At 40.8% G+C, this 18,883-nt stretch overlaps 1 protein-coding gene across 1 annotated transcript in view; it reads right to left on the bottom strand.

Moving 5' to 3' along the window:
- LOC105915439 (voltage-dependent calcium channel gamma-2 subunit) overlaps positions 1-18,146 on the bottom strand; it is an 85,374-nt gene extending 67,228 nt beyond the window's left edge. Inside the window, exon 1 of the mRNA XM_012849544.3 lies at positions 17,657-18,146. Coding sequence (XP_012704998.1) covers positions 17,657-17,867 — 211 coding nt within the window. The 5' untranslated portion in view covers positions 17,868-18,146. The remainder of the gene's footprint in view (positions 1-17,656) is intronic.
- Between the last annotated feature and the right edge of the window lie 737 nt (positions 18,147-18,883).

Below are 18,883 nucleotides of genomic sequence, written 5' to 3'. Positions count from 1 at the left end.
CCAAGAGTCAGAGGACGTCCTAACACGCCGGGGAACCAAGAGTCAGAGGGCGTCCTAACACGCCGGGGAACCAAGAGTCAGAGGGCGTCCTAACACGCCGGGGAACCGAGAACAAAGGGCGTCCAAACACGCCGGGGAACCGAGAACAAAGGGCGTCCTAACACGCCGAGGATCCAAGGGGTCTAAATTTGAGAAGGCCGAGGAACAAGAAGGCCAAAAACTTAACTAAGCCAAACCGAAGGAGCGTGAAACAGCTCATATCAGGGGTCAGAAGCCTAAGCAAGCGCTAGGAACTAAGGAGCACTGGGAGAGCGCAGGACAAAATAAAGAATTTAAACTAAGAATTAAAAAATAAAGGCAAGACTAGAACAGGGATAGCACCACAAAAGAAAAAACTAAAGCTAACCCTTGAATCAAAACAAAAACACTAAGCAGAAAACTAAAACGATACCAGAAAATTAAAACTAAACAGAGAAACTAGGACCCGAACTGGTAAACTACTGTAAAAACTAGATAGCTAAAGTAACACAAAACTGAAGCTGAAAAACTAAGGTAAAAAAAACAATACTTAAGCAAAATAGGAGACTAAGGCTAAACTAGAAATTAAGGCAAAACAAGAAAACTAGAACATGAATAAGTAAACTAACGAGAAAACCAGAGAACTAAGGCTACAAATGAGGAAATAAAGCAAAGCTTGGAAACTAAGGCAAAATCTAGAATCCTAAACGGAGCAGGACAAACAAAAGCAAAAACAGAGACTAAGAATTCTGAGGAAACAAGAACCCCTAAATAACTCTAAAATCCCAAAATCCTAAGTAGAACAAAAACTGAAATTGAGCCCAAAAAATAACAGAAGGCACTGGCCTTAAGGGCTCAGGCAAAGGCGGTTGCTAAGCAAAAAAGAAAAGTCTTCGTGGAGGTCGTCCTGGACGAGGCAGGCGGCGGAGCAGCATCGCCCGACTAAACCCTCGAGGAGGGCGGCCCCGCCGAGGCAAAGTCAAGCGGCCCGGAGACCGCGGTCGGCGGCTCCGGCCGAACAGAAAAGTCAGTGACGGGCGCCGTGGTGGACGGCCCCGACGAGGCAGAGTCGAGCGGCTCGGAGTCCGCAGTCTGCGGCTCCTGCCGAACAGAAAAGTCAGAGGCGGGCGCCGTGGTGGACGGCCCCGACGAGGCAGAGTCGAGCGGCTCGAAGTCCGCAGTCTGCGGCTCCGGCCAAACAGAGAAGTCAGAGGCGGGCGCCGTGGTGGACGGCCCCGACGAGGCAGAGTCGAGCGGCTCGAAGTCTGCAGTCTGCGGCTCCGGCCAAACAGATCAGTTGGAGGAGGTGCCAAGCTACAGGTCTCGGTGGAAACCGAGGCCAGAGGCGGGTCCTCCTGGACCTCCTCACGAGGCTTGGGCGGAGGCAGGTCCTCCTGGACCTCCTCACGAGGCTTGGGCGGAGGCAGGTCCTCCTGGACCTCCTCACGAGGCTTGGGCGGAGGCAGGTCCTCCTGGACCTCCTCACGAGGCTTGGGCGGAGGCAGGTCCTCCTGGACCTCCTCACGAGGCTTGGGCGGAGGCAGGTCCTCCTGGACCTCCTCACGGGACTTGGACAGAGGCAAAGCGGCTCCCTCGGAGGCCTCGGGCTGAGGCAAAGCGGCTCCCTCGGAGGCCTCGGGCTGAGGCAAAGCGGTTCCCTCGGAGACCTCGGCTTGAGGCGGAACAGCTCCCTCGGAGGCCTCGGCTTGAGGCGGAACAGCTCCCTCGGAGGCCTCGGCTTGAGGCGGAACAGCTCCCTCGGAGGCCTCGGCTTGAGGCGGAACAGCTCCCTCGGAGGCCTCGGCTTGAGGCGAAACAACTCCCTCGTCGGCCGACGGGTCTGTTTTAGGCGGCTCGGAGCTTTCGGCGGCAAGCAGAGCGGAGCTTTCGGGCGGAGACGGGCAACAGGCTTTGGCGGGCAGCGGCGCCGGGCAACAGGCTTCGGCGGGCAGCGGCGCCGGGCAACAGGCTTCGGCAGGCAGTGGGGTTGGAGGCGGAAACGATTCCTCTTGAACCTTGACGAACCCTCCGCGCCGGTGGTTCTGCTGTCTTCGCCGGGAAGGGACAGATGAGGAATCTGAGGCAATCTCCGGGGTGGCAGCTGGCCAGCAGGGCAGAAGGTCGTCTCGGTCTCCGTAGTAGAACTCCCACAGCTGGCTCTCCTTGATGCGTGGGGGTCTGCTAGGTGGAACGATGTGCTTTACTCGAGGGGCCAGCTGTGAGTCATGGAGATGATGACCGAGACGACGAGAGGCTGAGCGGCCTCCTTTCCCGGGCTCTGAAGTAGCCGTTACCACACCCACTTGGACCACCAGGGGAGTAGAGTTGGCCCGGATCGGTGGCGCAGGGTTCCGGGCTGAAGCCATCCTGGCGTACCTTTCCCTCATCTGACGTTGGCACATCTCTAAATATGCGATGATTTCCGGGTCGTCAACTCCTGCAGGTAAGTCCCGCATGGCGCCTGAGTTTACCTTGTGACTGGGCCGTACTGTCAGGATTTTGTTTACCGATAAACTCAGGATGCACACACGGGACTAAAAGTTTGAGAGTATTTATTACAAGGTTGATGGGTGGAGGTTAGATGAGGCCAGAGGAGCTGGTTGTACAGGAACGGAGAGAAGGTGATGGCAGGAGCTGACGGACCGGAGACAGAGAGTCCACCCTTGCTTGGTGTTGCTCGGCTAGTAGGCCTCGTAGCACTCAGGTTAGCAGTTCATAGAAGACACCAGGGCACAGAGCTGAGCTTCACCAGGGCGGCTAGTCAGGTTAGCCGAACTTGAGAGACACCAGGGCTCAGAGCTGAGCTTCTCCAGGGCGGCTAGTCAGGTTAGCAGAACTAGAGAGACACCGAGGCTCAGAGCTGAACTTCTCCAGGGCGGCTAGTCAGGTTAGCAGAACTGAGAGACAACAGGGCACAGAGCAGAACTCCTCCAGGGCGGCTAGTCAGGTTAGCAGAACTTGAGAGACAACAGGGCACAGAGCAGAACCTCTCCAGGGACAAACAGAGAACAAACAGTCTTTAGAGTGACTGACTGGACTAACCTTAACAGGAGCAAAAACAAAGCTTCCAAGGTAAACGGGGACTGGCATGGAGAGGTGTGGAGTGATGATGACGGCCCAGTGCTGAACTAAAGACAGAGGGAGGTTTAAATAGAGAACTGACAGGTGACACCAGGGTCTGACTAATTAACCAGCAAATGATATCAGGTGTGACTGACTGCTGAGGAGGAGAAGTGAAAATTGACAGAAAATAACTGATGACTGAAAACTAACAATAAATAAAGTCAAACCTAACCCAAAAGAGATGAAAAAATGAAAGTAACAGAAAAACAAAGCCAAACCAAAACTCAACCATGACACTCACTAATAATAACATGTCTCCTGCTAAGTAGGTAGTCAAGCTGGTGCTAGGCATGCTCAGCCTTCACATTTTAATAAAAAAAAACTGATAAATAAGTCAATACAGAAAGCAATATTTGATGCAATTTTATATACATGACCACCCTAAGAGCATGTGGCTTCAGCCTCCAAAAGAAGGTGAAGTAGGCATCAGTTGGGAGATGTTACAAAATAAGAGCACACTTGCAAATTAAAACATGCTAAAAATAATAGCGAAATGAATAATTGCATTTTAATGATTATGTTGTTACTGTGATCTTTTGGAACAAAGATCAACACTGAAAGACTAATAGAATTAGTTGCACTGACCTAATATTGAGAATGCATTTTTAATTTTGTGATCAATATTCAACTGTTTGTCAGTCAAAGTCTTATTAGACATTATGAGTTTTGGATCTAAAATTTGTGCAGAATTATAATAAAAATCATCAGTTTTACCCCAGTAATTACTTGTTCATCAGTCCTGGGTATGAGTTATCATTTTCAACCCACTTGTTGAGAGCCTTGAAGCTAGATATCAGTCTCCAACCCTGCTGTGTTAAATAGAACAGGGCCTAGATTGATCCAGATTTGACCCAAGAGTTGGTAACACAACCTAAATTCAGTTGTTTTAAACCCAGCAGGCTTTAGAGTGCAAAACTAATTTTCATTCTGTGATTTAATTTCCCTTTGGGATTAATAAAGGGTTTCTGTTGAACATAAGAGAACAACATGAGAAACAAGTCTTGCTACACTTCATTCGAAGAATGAAAAAGAATTGTAGAGTCGTATAAAGCCTTTTACGTTAATACGAGTTTTCTTGTTTTGTATGATATAATAATGGTCCAATTCCTCATAATTATCTTGTGGCCTCAAACCCCTGGTTGGCATCTGCTGCCCCAGTTTCTCACATGGCCTATTTGTGACTTCCTATTTACTCAACAGCTAACTTTTCAAGCAAAAAAAATAAAGTTGCACACTGAAAGCCAAGACCACCAATTTTGGTGTTTTCCGAAGCTGTGTGAATTATTATCTTTATCTTTTCCACTCTGTATAAACACGAACACAATCAGCTGGGCTAAACTGTGGAATGCAGATTACTGACAACAAAAACCATGTAACATCAAAGCTTTCACTGTTGAAACTCAGCGATGCAGCGTTTCAATTTGGACTTTCTTCATGGTATGTGTGGTGGATGCACATTTATACATACCACAGCAGTTTGGCACACTGCTGCTTCTTGTCACACCACTGGCTGCTAACAGCTCTGTCTCGTTGCATAACCCTGTTAGAGAAACACCTCAGCATCTGCAGCAGAGCAAACGCACCACTGGATGGATGCACTTGTGCAGTCCTCAAAGTCACTTTCAAGATTAACACAGGCCGCTTCTGGCACCTTCATCACACAGGCAACATAAAAAATAAATAAATTTACTCAATAGAATGGGTTATATGGTTCCTCACATTCAACCCAGCCCCAAGGCCAGGAATTGTAATATCAGTATTAGTATGTAAAATCAATAAGTAGGCTAATCTGGAGAACATCCAAGGTGTGGACTGTGGATCACCACCTCAGTACAAAACCTGCCCATGCATTGCTGTTTTTTTATCTGTTTTTCCAGTGTAATTTGCAACCATACTACACTTTCACCAAAAGAGCAACTTCTAAACATCTAGGAGCCCTCTGTGTGTAGTTTTTCTCTGCATTTCCTTGATCCAGAGAGTTTTTCTGCGATCCTAGCTGGAGGTGCAGCAGTTGTCTGTGCTTTTTTTTTTTATCAGAGATGCAGCAAGGGGAGACGGGCAGGCACGCTTGTCAAGCTCCGACAGCAGGGATTGTGCTCCCATCTATCCACCAGCAAATGCCTGCTCCCGAGTGAACAAAATGGACGAGCTGCTCCTTCTTAGCACAGGAAACTTGGGAGTTCCATTGATCTGCGGAGAACCTGTGTCGGAATGTGCATTACAGATGCCGGGCTTCCACCTGTTTGGAGCGGACCACAACTCGGAGCTCTTGGGTTAAAAAGGGAGGGGTTGGAACCTGCTTTTACATAAATGATGGTTGGTGTTCTGGTGCCGTTGTATTGCAGAAGACATCTAAGTCCTCATCAGGCGTAACTTTTATTCTGGGTGGTGTTTACCACCACAAAACTGTACTTCAGACCAGATAACAGATGAAGAAAAAAACACCCACGACCTCTCATTATTGCTGTTGGGGATTGCAACAGTGCAAACCTCTCCAATGAACTTCCAAAAAAAAAAAAAAAACAGACAGCATACTAAGTGTCCCTTCAGGGATGGAAACACTCTGGATCAACTGTTACATAACATTGAAAGATGCAAACTGAGCTGTTCCTGAGCGTCCTAGAGAATGATCACTGTCTGCTTCATCTAATTCGACACACAGGCAAAAATGGAAAAAAAAAATCCTCTGAGCAGTTTGGGCTGTTAGGAAGTGAGCCGATGAGTCAAAGCAGGTGTTACAAGCATGCTTTGACTGCACAGATTGGAGAGTTTTTAAGGCTTTGTCCACTGACCTGGACACGTTAACTGACACTGGGACGTCATACACCAGGTTTTGTGACGACGTGTTCGTGCAGACCCCTCGCACACGTAACAACAATAAACCGTGGTTTCCTTCACATCTGAGAAATCTGCTTCGGACTGAAGAAGTGGATTAAAAAGCCTAAGAAGACACACCACTTGATTCTGATCCTTCACGCTCCAATCTACCTTTTTTTCCCCCTGACATACTAACTGTGTAGAGGGTGCCTCCATGGACCACCGGACATGCAACATCGAGTATTCATGTGAGAGTACGCATAGGAAATTCCATCTGCATGAACTAGCTGGACAGTAAAGCTGTAGTTGGTGCTTGAACAAGCTCTTAGAAGATCACTGTTTCACTTTCTTATCTGTTTTCTGCACTTCAGGGCTCCTACCATGGGTAAGTACAATGTTTATTGAAATGTTTTATTGATCATTTATTGAGCTGTGCGTTTCTGGACAAACCTAAGCGGAGGCGAACCTGGCCAGGTTTTACTTTGCCAACGTGTCTCTCTTCCTGTCTGACTCATGACTTTCCTGTCACGTTGCTCTGTAGTTCTGACAGACCAAGGGTCTAACTTGGTTGGAAATATGCAGACACAGTTGCAGAGAACCGCAAGGGGTCTGCCCATCCCCATTCACTTCAACCAGTTGTAACTGCTATGACTTCATACGGTCAAATTTTGGGTACGATCAGATGCTAACTCAGATCCCGTGTGTCTTCGACTTAGCGGCGACTGGTCCCTGCAGAGGAGAGGCCATGAACAGTCTAAACAAGGACAGCAAAGAACCAGGAGGAGATTCAGTGAGAACTTCTCATCTAACAATTCTTGTTCAGTCTAGACAACCTTGAGAAACATTACAGGCTTTAGGAGCTCGTCCCCATGCTGCGTTGTGCTGTCTTCGCTAACCAACTGGCCTCAATCTGATTCTAAAAACACTGAATTACTCCAAAACAGCATCAACCATTTGCTCATGTGTCATAAATTGTCATTTTAAATATGAGATTACAACCTTCCAAAACAATACGTTTTTTTTTCAAATATTCAACATGAAATTATTTCTCTGTTTTGGAGTAATCATATTGAGAAAAAAAAGACATTTTTGTGATCTGTGCCATTCTTTTGAATCATAAAATACAGAACGACAAAAACAGAAAACACATTTTTTTTTCATTCGTTTAATTTGTCAAGCAAAGTGTATACGCTTGCATGTTTCTGTTTTGCTTTCTGCATGCTTTAATGTCGTTGCCTGTAAATGTGTCCTGTGTGTGATCGTGTTTGTGTGAGACTGTCGTCCCTCCCATTCAGCAGAGCAAAGTGTTTGTCAGTCCCAGGTGGTGTGTGCGCGCACTCGTAAACAATCTCTTTGATTGAGAGACCGTGATGTCCGTTTGACAAGGGGCCTTGTGCTGCCAACAGACTGCTGCATCGCCATAGTTACACAGTGTCATGTGGCCATCAATACCCAGCGCTGCCACGAAAGAAGACAAGGAGAGATGCTGCAAATATAAGCTGGGAGCGGCCACATTAATTTGGGAAACAGGACAAGGTTACCGTTGGATTTAGGTGTCAGTGTAGTTAAAAAAATTGTAAAAACATAATGGTTAAGGGTGAACACTTAAAATGATGAAAACTAACGCTGAAATGTCAATATTTTAAACCTTAATGTGAACAAAATGACTGACCTGGTCATAAAGAAAACCATGACAGGACAATACTAGCTATCATTCCAGAGGTAATCAGTATGTGAATAATTATGTGCCAAAAGCACTAAATGCATTAAAAAACCTGTCCTGTATTGTTAAAGTTTGACTTTCACCTGGGAGATGTTCTGATACAAGAACATTTCTACCACTTCCACATCTTCTGTTTACAGCTTTGATCCTAGAGGACTTCTCGCACTTTTTGTAAATGTCCGACTTCATCTGAGTAAACCTCTGAGATTACTTCATGCAAATTTATGATTTTTCAATGTCAGAAAATGTCATAGTTTTAACATTGTAAATATATGCCTTTAATCATGTAAATTATAGTTTTCTTTATTTCAAATTACAACTTTTTGACAGCAGAGAATGTCAAATATATATTTTTCTTGTAAATAAGTAAAATGTAGACATTTCTGTTTTTGAGCAGGGATTTAGTCTGTCACAGTCACATTATTATTATTTTTTTTTTTGATCTACAATAGCTCTAATACTCCATTGGAGTGTTTAGACTTTAAGAATATTATTTTTATTAAATGAAAGAATTCAAATTACATCATACACGCCAAGTCTGGATACTTAAGACAGCAGATGTCTTTTTACAACTATACACAATATTGTTGAAATCAATGTGGGCATTTTGCCTTTTTGACAAGAAGTGGTTTTGTATTTTCTATTTTCTATTAACTTTATAAAGAATAAAAGAAGCTACAAATATCCCAAAGGCTTCCTCTGTCAAGAGACTTAATAAAATTTGTATAATTCAAGATACACATATTAAGTTATTGTCACAGCACAGAGTAAAACCAATTTGGCCATCATCACAATCATGACAACAGCTGTTGCTAGACTGTTCCTTTCAGTATTTACTGTATGTGTATATTGTATTTGTATTTGTATTTATTTTTATTTAATCAGGACAGTGCACATTAATGAACAATCATACTCTTGTACAGATTGTAAATGAGCCAGATTATAGCATAGATGCTAATTTACATCTGTCGTCCTGAGGATATGGGTTAAAAAATTACTCTTGGTGGATTTTTTACTTAATAAATTGCTAACATGGCCAATTCGCACGGGATTAACAACACATAAAATCTCTGCAATTTTTACAAATAACATGTGGTCCCTTGGTAAAACTAATCCCGTCAGAATAAGATTTATAAATGGTACATCATGGTCAAATATGTATGGGCTGAATTAATCAGAAAGTTGGTCAGAGTACTCCACATCGAAGTTGGTCTAAACAGTCAGTATCAGAATGTGAGTTTAATCTTCTTAGACAGAGCGACTGCATAGCGTAGAATGAGACTGGAGTCATTAAGTAAACAACTGTAGTAATTCTGCAGCAGTGGAACATGTGTTTAGTATATATGGCATGAATATTTTTGAGATGTCCAAAACATCCACCCTGGCTTGACTGGTCATCAACTTGTGTTTGGTATAGTTGCAAATGCATAGGAAGTTGATGCTGGATCATTATTCATTGAAATATGCACCTTCCCATGAGTTTAGTGAGGTAAATATGCAATAGTACAATGGGCGTATCGTTTTCTTGTCTTGAGATTTATACTTTACACTGAAATTCAGACGCATTTTGGATTTCAACACCTCTCTAAATTGCTTTTCAGGTACTATGTGAAAGCAGAAACTTTCCAACAAGCAGGATGGACGGTAGTACTTGCACACCAAGGAGGAATAATCCAATGACATGTTAATGTGAAGGAGTGTCCATGTATCCTCGACAATAAATGTTAGCTTTTTGAGTTTTCATTATTTACAAAGGCAATACACCCCATCATGCTGCTGTGAAAGCCCCATCTGAAGTTCTAAGCATTTGTTCAAATTCACTGTTCAAATCTGTTTTGACTTTAAATCTCCCCAACTTCTCTTACTGTAAGTTTAGCCGTAATACATTTTCATTACAATGCAAATTAATATGCATAGTTTACCATTTAACTTTTCCCATTAAAAACAAGTGCATATACAATTAAAGCTGCAAGCTTTACAAATTTAAGAAATCCCACATTAAACTAAAACATAGGATCCCAGACTAATATGATGCATTAGCACTGCTGTATGTTGTCTGAGTTTTCATTGGTTTTAAGCACGTTTTCTTTTCACATATGAAATAATGTACAGCTGAAGACTAGTGTAAACACATATTTTCAGTTCTCTCCGGTATTACTGCTCTTTCCAAGAAACATATATTCTGTCAAACACACTTCACTTGCTCTCAAACCTGCCGCGATGGAGATTAATGGCAGCATTTAAAGCCTGCTGAGTTCCACCTGTCAAGGCTGTGGTCCCCGGGGCAGATCTCGTCTGTGCCCATGGACGAGAGACTGTCCCAATGCAAGATCCATCATGGAAGCTCACGACAGACTGGATCTGTGGAGACAGCCCCAGTAGCTGGACCACCAACATGGAGCCATTCGTCCAACATGACAGGCACACAGGATGAATCCAAGCGGAGCAGAGTGCATGGCTGTTATGTGAACTGTGTAATTTCAGGGTAGGTTTTGGAAGAATAACACAGGACTGTATTGCAAAATTACTATAAATATGTATGGAAATAAATGTTGCAAAAGTGCAAAAAATTCTTTGGATTGAATTCATTGAAAATTTGTATCATGATTAAAAGCAAGAGGTGGTCTTACATAATATTAGAACGTGAGAAGATATTTGAGGCATAAGACAGAAATTAATTAATTTGTTTACTGTATTTAAGTAACACAATTTCAGTTTTCTGAGAGGATTAAAAAAATAAACAATAAAGCAAAATTTAAATTATTCGTTGCTGTCCAGCAAAATAACTTACGGTTTTAAAACAACAATTGTTGCATTATCTCTAAAAATTGCTTTTAATGTTTTGCTAACTAAAAATTTATGTACAAATATTTTAGAACTTATTACAGATAATACAAATAGCACAAATAATAAGAAAATTTGAAAATAAGTTTGTGTCAATGTGAATTTTGTATAATCGATGGCTATCACCCTCACAAGTTTTCAAAGTCTTATGTTAAAAGAGGACATTGGGTTCCTTCTTTTTACAAGTCTTCTTAGAATTTGAGCCTTTACTATCTTACTATGGTGGCAATGCTGAAAAGTTAAAAATATTCTCAAAGTAAGTTGTTTGATTTTCGAAAAAATATTTCAAGAAACTCTGCGGTTGTGGCATATTGACGACTGAGTTTGACAGCTGTCTTGGCTTGTCAGTCACATCTATTACAGTATCAACAACAGACCGCCCACAGAGCACTGCTTGATGCTGACTGTTTGCATGTCTCCGTGTTAAGGAGGAACAATGGCTTTTATGTCCGTACCCGGCATTTCTTTGTCAGACACCACAAATAGTGTCTTTATTTTTAGAAGTTGAAATTTGCTTTTCCTAAAACTTAGTAGAGATCACAGATTATTTTTGCAATATGCTGCATTTTACTACAATTCAGTCGTTTTTAATTACATTTCACATTTGCTCTTCTATAAACGAAGGAGCTGTTAAAGGGTCAATGCCATGCTCTGTACACAATGTCAGCACCATCCAGGGCCGGATGATAATTCAATAAAAACATATATCGATCGATGGAGGTGTGGTGCGATAGAAAAGAGAAAAAAGTTTGTAAAAGGTTCAATAGAAGAACAGTTTTCCGTCCTTTTATATTCTAGCCTATCATGTAGGTTAATACGACAGTCATTACGTCCTCCTAATCAATCACAAAGCAGACCCAGGAACGCCCTGTCCACTTCAGAGAGTTTGGAGAACACATGCTCCTCTTTCTTTCTTTTAAAACTTGCAGTTTTGGTAAAGGAAAAAAAAAGTTGAGTAAAGCGTTGCACTTGAATTCAGTGTTTGCGTGTTCTTTATGTAAAAATAGGTCAGTAAGCAACAGCATAAAATAGCCATGGCTGCAACTAAAATATATGTTCTGAATATTTGGATAATTATTGATATTAGTCAATATAATTTTATTTTATAAATATGCCTTTTTTACATCATCTAGCACCAGCTACATATAATTTTGGGATAAAAATAACAAAATATTGTCTAAAACATGCTGTTTGCTATTTTTGAAAATCCCCACATTCCATCAAAAGCTGTGACAAAAATGGAATAACCCATGGGAGGTAAATAGTCCTCTACACAGGTTTGGGTTTCATAATAATTGTCAAGATTAGGAAAATATTACTGCATAACAAAATGACATAAAAAGCCTTTTTCTTTACTTTGGTCATTTAATGCATCCTTACTTGGTCAGCTTTATCAACTTGTTATTACATCAGCACTTTGCCCTTCGTTACAAAGCCCAATACTTCACTTTTAAATGATAAATAATAATAAAAAAGAATGTTTGCATGTGTGTGTAAATTTTTTGCTTATTTTACATGTAAAGTGAGGACTTTGATGAATAGTGAGAACCAAAAAAGGTCCTCACCTTTTTCTAGGCTGGGGGGAAGTTTTTAGCACTAAGGTGCAAGTTAGATTTAGGGTCAGGGTCAGAGTTAGGCCATAGAAAGGTTTGATAATTACTAGAAGTCTATGGAAGTCAAGGCATGGTACTCACTTTGTATTTTAAACAAGTGTGTGTGTGTGTGTGTGTGTGTGTGTGTGTGTGTTATTCCTTAGGAAAGATAACAGTAATTGGTCACAATCTGATTGTCCTCCAAAGTATCCAGGAACTTGCATCACTAGGTAAAAGCCTAATTAGCGTATCCAATGTAACTTGCTTATTGTTTATTTATTAAAACTTGGAAGAACTAAGAACTTTTTCCTACGATATACCATAGAATGATTGTTTATTATGTGCAATTATGATTATTTGTGTTACTACTGCTATCACAGTTGTCTTTTACCTGTTACAGCTGCCTGTAAGATGTTTGATACAGGAGATCGTGTGAATTTCTTTTCCCCTGAACAGGATTATTTCAATCATCAGATTACACAGAATTTGTGCTCCCCAGGCACTGAACCACTTACTAGAGCTTTAGATCCACTGGCAGTCTGCATCTTTATTTTTACCAGTGGATTATTTTTGAAATCTGATTCCCTGCAATTAGTTATCGCGCAATCCTGGGATATCACTTGCTGCAGCTTTAGATAAAGAGACTCTGTCGGCAACAAGGACAGGAAAATTACCGGACGTGTTGGCTGTAACAAAAAATTACTGTCATTGTAATAATAGGGTTCAAGTTTAATAATATGACATGATTTTATTTTTGCATCTGTATTCTAACCAAAGCATACGAATTATGTAATTTAAGATGGAAAAAATGTTCCAGTGTCAATGGATCTATTTCCAGTTTTGTAATGCTAACAGGTAACAATAGGAGGAAAAAACTTAAACAGTTTCTCACCAGTATTTGCACATTATGTACATCGTGTCCCCAGCATTAAACAGAAATTGCAGCAACGCTGAGACGTATTATGTTAAAAGCTGCAGTAAGATAGGTTAGATAGAACGTGGGCCTGCGTGTTAAAGATAGCATAAGATGCCTGAAGGCGTGTGACAGCAAACCATAGCTGCTTCGTTTTTTTTCTCTCTCTCTTTTTTTGCTGTCTTTCTCAGCACCTCCCAATTGTCCCCTTCTTCCTCTCATTCCTCTCTCCTCACCACACAGTTTGTATAGCAACTGTAACTCTGATGGCAATGCAAGGCATACGAGCTGGAAATCTTTCAGAATCTCTACTCGTAATCATTTTGAATCTCTGGTGCCAAGGACACTGTGAGCGCTGAGAGTGTGCAAAGTAAAGACACTTTGCAAAGAAAATACGCTTTTTCGCGTGGAGGGAGATGCCGCCTGAGTCTCTCCAGCTAATGTGTGGAAGTTTTGGCAAGGTTCTGTAATTTCTTTCCTGATTTTGTGTTATGAGTTTTAGAGGACATACATGGGGTGTCTTATAGTTCAAGTGTATGTTGTTTGTCCTGTTCATAAAACCAGTTTGACAATTGAAATCTCTAATAACAATTTATTTTCAGAACGTAGCAATTGAACCTGGATCTGTAGCAAGATCACAAATCATTGTAAAGTCTAATTTTAAACAAAATTCAATAAGATTAACATGCGTACATTGTTTGTGTATTCCTTGTAAATGTTACACTGTTGGCTGCAATCTTATATGCAGAGAAAAAAAGTTATAAGCCACTTTGCACAAGAAGTCTTGAAATAAAATAAGGCATTAATTTCAATAAAAGATTTCATATTGCAATCTTATTTTAGAAAGACAACAACAAACAATTAATCTTTGTTATTATAAGTAACAAAAAGTAGACTGAAAAGGACAATACATACCAAAGTAATGAATAATGTGGTGACTGCATGCAACTATAAATCATTTCAGGATATCAAGTGTGACATTTCATAGATATTCCAGATATAACTTAGGTAATCGGTTTACTTGGGAGCAAGCAAGCTTGATTCATTCTTACAAGTATTTTGTTAATATTAGAACAAAACAGTATGCTATCTCTACATTTTTATGTAGTTTATCAATTAAATTAGTTGCCAAATACAAACAAAAGCATAACTAAATATTTGCTTTCTATTTAACATAGCACACGAGTGTCCACCTCCAGTCCACAAGGGCCGGTGTTCTGCCAGTTTTAGATATGCCTCTGCTCCAACGCAGCAGATTCAGAGAGTCCAACTACATCCTCCGCATGTCACAAAGTTATGCAAAGGCCTGCTAATGAACAACCATTTGATTCAGGTGTGTTGAACCAGGGAAATAACTAATACATGCAGGATACTCTCGAGGACTGACTTTGGATGCTATTGACCTCACATTTCCAGGCTCTTATGGCATGCATATGAATTAGAATTTAAACATAGTTAAATGTAAGAACAAAAAGGTAATTGTAAATTATAATTATAAAAGCTAATGAGAGTTGTATCTTAAGAATGAACGTTTCCCCTCACGTTCTTTACATCAATATATTCTATGGATTAGAGTAGTATTACATAAGTACAGGGATGCTGAGCCTTTACAAAGAGTCGCATGGTAAAGCCTTGCAGGGGGAAAAGTATAGGAATAGAATATTTTACCATTATTTCATTTAAAAGGTTTGACTGATGGTTGAAAAGATTTGAAAGACTGAAGAGATTACTCAATACAATAAAAGAATAAACAATAGCACAAAATAAGGTTGAGTGCTGTTCATTTCAACCTTCTCATGCTTTTGTAGTATACTTTTGAAGTCTACTGATGAGCCGAAGGGGACAGCATTGATATAGTGTGTTTATCTGAGTTGAGGATGAAAAAAAAGGGTTAATGGCAGCATTAGGCTGACCGATTTTGACATGTCACCTCAAAATGTCCATATTATGTCTAAATATATGCGGGCCTCTATACAAAGACATTCACAAGTAACAGGTAGAGGCTGCCTGACAGAAGTTGAAAACAACACAGACAGTAATGTATTTTAATAACCAAGTACATTTTTATATTATTTTATTTATATTTAAAGCCCCAAAAATCTCCCTGCCAGTCTTCCATATTAGATAATCATTTAAAGATGCTACAAACAAAGTGATTTCTTTCTATTTTAACCCCTCACACAAAATAAAGACAAAAAAGCTACTCCTGTGGCAATCTCACACAGACATAGAAAGGACTAAATGAATCATGATGGAAATCCCACAAATGCCACAAATCTATGTCATCAGCCCATGGCTTTGTCTTGTGAATCAGTTGAATGTGGGGCCTGGTATGGTCTGATTCAGTCTGATGATAGATGGAACAGGACTGGTCTGCATGTGTATGTGTGTGTGTGTGTGTGTGTGTGCATGCATGCGTTTGTGTAATGCGCCTCTCTTTGTGTGTTTGAGTGTGTCCATGTAGTGTGTCAAATCTGTTTCACACTTAAGGAGACGTTTCACAGTTTCCCTATTGTATAATCACAAACAAACTCACACTGCAAGACACATATGCTTTGAGTTCTCTTTTTGTCTTATCTTTACTGAACATATGTCTGAACATTCAACCAAACTTATGCCACGATAACTTAATTTTCTGTCTATGTCAGGTATCTAAAATCTTAACAGTTGTACCCTATCCTTGTCTGAGTCTTGAACCTTAGATAGGGATTTATATATACATATCTATCTATCTATCTATCTATCTATCTATCTATCTATCTATCTATCTATCTATCTATCTATCTATCTATCTATCTATCTATCTATCTATCTATCTATCTATCTATCTATCTATCTATCTATCTATCTATCTATCTATCTATCCATCCATCCATCCATCCATCCATCCATCCATCCATCCATCCATCCATCCATCTATCTATCTATCTATCTATCTATATATATATATATATATATATATATATATATATATATATATATATATATATATATATATATATATATATATATACACACACATTGATCTTCAATAAGTTCTTAAATTCTCAAACCAAAGGAACCGTTGGTTCACAGCTGGCTTGCCCCGACTTTAACCAATTGATGGAATTTAGGATTGTTGGAACATTGGGCCTTTTCCACCAAAATGGTCCCAGTGCTTAGCTGGTCTTAGAGCTAACTTAACACCATGTCTATGTGTTTCCACTCTAGCTTTGGCCCCCAAAAAATGGTGCTAATCTAGCATGGCCAAGCATAATTAAGAACAGCAACCAATCAAAACTTTGAAAGCACCATGGTTTAAAACTCCAGAGTTTTGTTTAATGCCGTGGGTCTTTTTATATCACTAGATAGAGTTGATAAATCTTCCTCTAAAAGTTGTTTTTGACTTCCATTTTCCAGCTGCCAATATGCTACACCTACCCACCAGCAGGCTAGGAGCTATGTAGGGAAACCTATTACCCAAACGTAAATGCTTTTAGATGGAAGCTTGAATACCCAGAGAGAACCCACATATTCACAAGGAAAGCATACAAACTCTAAGCAACAACAACAAAAAAAAAAAACAGCCTTGGTTCAGAACCTAGAACCTTCTTTCAACAGACTAACAACTGTGCCACAGTGCAGTTTCTTGCTGTTGTTTTAGCACTAATGTTGTTGCTTCCCCAGGTCCCCCACCCTTTCATTCCCTTATGTTTTTTTTCTGAATGCAGCATAATGCCAAATTTGTTGCCTGAATCAAATTTTGTATATGATCCCTTTAATTTCATGAAGACAATTAAGCAAATAGGAAAATACTTTATTGTCCCCCTTTGCAGAGCACATCTAACCGCTGCAACGTAAGTTTCACCACATCGTTTTTTTTTTCCCCGAGGCTGGGAGACCAGAAAATGAAGGGGACAAAAAAAAAGGTTAACGAAAAGCCCTGTGAGACTTAAACCAAGTGTCTATTTGTCTACTTAAAGAATGTACCATTTTCTTTCTCTTCCTGAGAGGACTTGAAATGGCATAACTTATAGATTTATAAATGGAGTGGCAGAGCTGTGAGTGAGCAATACACCTGATTAGAACACTGATATCTGGTAAAGTGGCTGTCTGTAAGATGTGCTGTGCTTGAACTGTAAAAAGATAGATAGATAGATAGATAGATAGATAGATAGATAGATAGATAGATAGATAGATAGATAGATAGATAGATAGATAGATAGATAGATAGATAGATAGATAGATAGATAGATAGATAGATAGATAGATAGATAGATAGATAGATAGATAGATAGATAGATAGATAGATAGATAGATAGATAGATAGATAGATAGATAGATAGAGTGTGTGGGGGGATGATTTTTATCTTAGGAAAATTAATTCTGAAAACAGAATAGTGTGGGCTTGTGAGCTTTGGTGTAGGCATGTAAATGCAAGACAGTGTGAATTTGAGTGTGGGCATGAAGGTATGGATCTTCCCATGTGCCTGAGCGCATCATTGCTGGTGGGTTGGTGCACACACACACATACACACACAAATATATATATATATATATATATATATATATATATATATATATATATATATATATATATATATATATATATATATATATATGGCTAGCTCTATATCTTTGGCTCACCTTCCAGGCAGCACGTCCTCCAGAGGCCCGAGTGCGTCATTACCTCCTCGTTTTTCTTGCTTGTCTCGTTCTCATTGGTGCTCTTTATCTTGCAGACGCCACGCGAGTACAGCCAGTAGTCTGTCCCCACAGCAATAGTCATGAGGCTGAAGGCAGCAAAGGCCCCCACCGTGGTCAGCAGCATCTGAACTCCGCGGTCAAACACGCCCATGTTGCCACATTCCACAAAAGGGGGGCCCCCTTTCTTTTTGATGTACAGAAAGTAAATATTTGTGAGTTTGCGTCGCCACGCCAGCTCGGAAAGCGGGGGGTGGGCCGGGTCAGGTGGACGACGGTAGCGGGGGGCTGCTGAGGGGGCGGGGGAATTAGGGGAGCTCGGGGGAAATCGTATGGTTGGTTTTGGGGGGGGGACCAGCACAGAGACGAAAAAGATTTGGAAGACAGTTAAAGTTTCGGGTGGGTTTCTGGCTGTTTGACCCAACAAATGGGGTCAAACACCCTTTGGCAATGACAGCAACACACTTAGAGGTAAAGTTCTCTAGATTCTGAACTTCAGATGGCAGTAAGTTGCCCTATTCTGGAAATAAAAAAAGGCTGACCTAAAAACACGAGCTTCCAGCAGATTCCACAAGAGACCTGGTCTGTGGGCCTACTTTGTTGAGTTTGAAGGCCTCTTAATGTCAAACTCTGAAAAAGGCCAAGATAATGAGAAGATGGAGGACTTTGGCTCTTTCAGACCTAATTTTGGCTTTCTGAGCCAACTGAAGGCATCAGATACATTACAGTCCTCACAGCTTTGATGGTGATGCATGGAACAACGTGGCACAAGAAGACAGTCTCATGCAGCCTACACGGGCATCCGCAGACTTTCTCACAGACTGAAACTTTCATGCACACACACCTGTACATGCATCAGCACCCGGATGCACACCTGTTCAGTTTGAATTAATTCATATTGAAAAGGGATTAAGGGGGAGTGTGGTTAAGACAAATACAGTTGGTGGCCTGGTTTTGTACAGGATAACACCCCCCTCAACAGAAATTGAACAAGCGATCGCCAATGGAGAATGTCACAATTCAGTGATGGGATGGGAGTAATTTGATGTCATTAAAAGTATAAGCAAACTGTATAGATTTATTTCAAAGCATGATTTGGAAAATCAAACTATAACATACATCATGGGCAAGAGGTTGATGGAAGGCAGGCAAGACAGACAGGCAGGGCCA

This window comes from Fundulus heteroclitus, chromosome 5, assembly GCF_011125445.2.
Source record: "Fundulus heteroclitus isolate FHET01 chromosome 5, MU-UCD_Fhet_4.1, whole genome shotgun sequence".
NCBI lineage: Eukaryota > Metazoa > Chordata > Actinopteri > Cyprinodontiformes > Fundulidae > Fundulus > Fundulus heteroclitus.
This window is presented reverse-complemented; position numbering and strand designations above follow the sequence as displayed.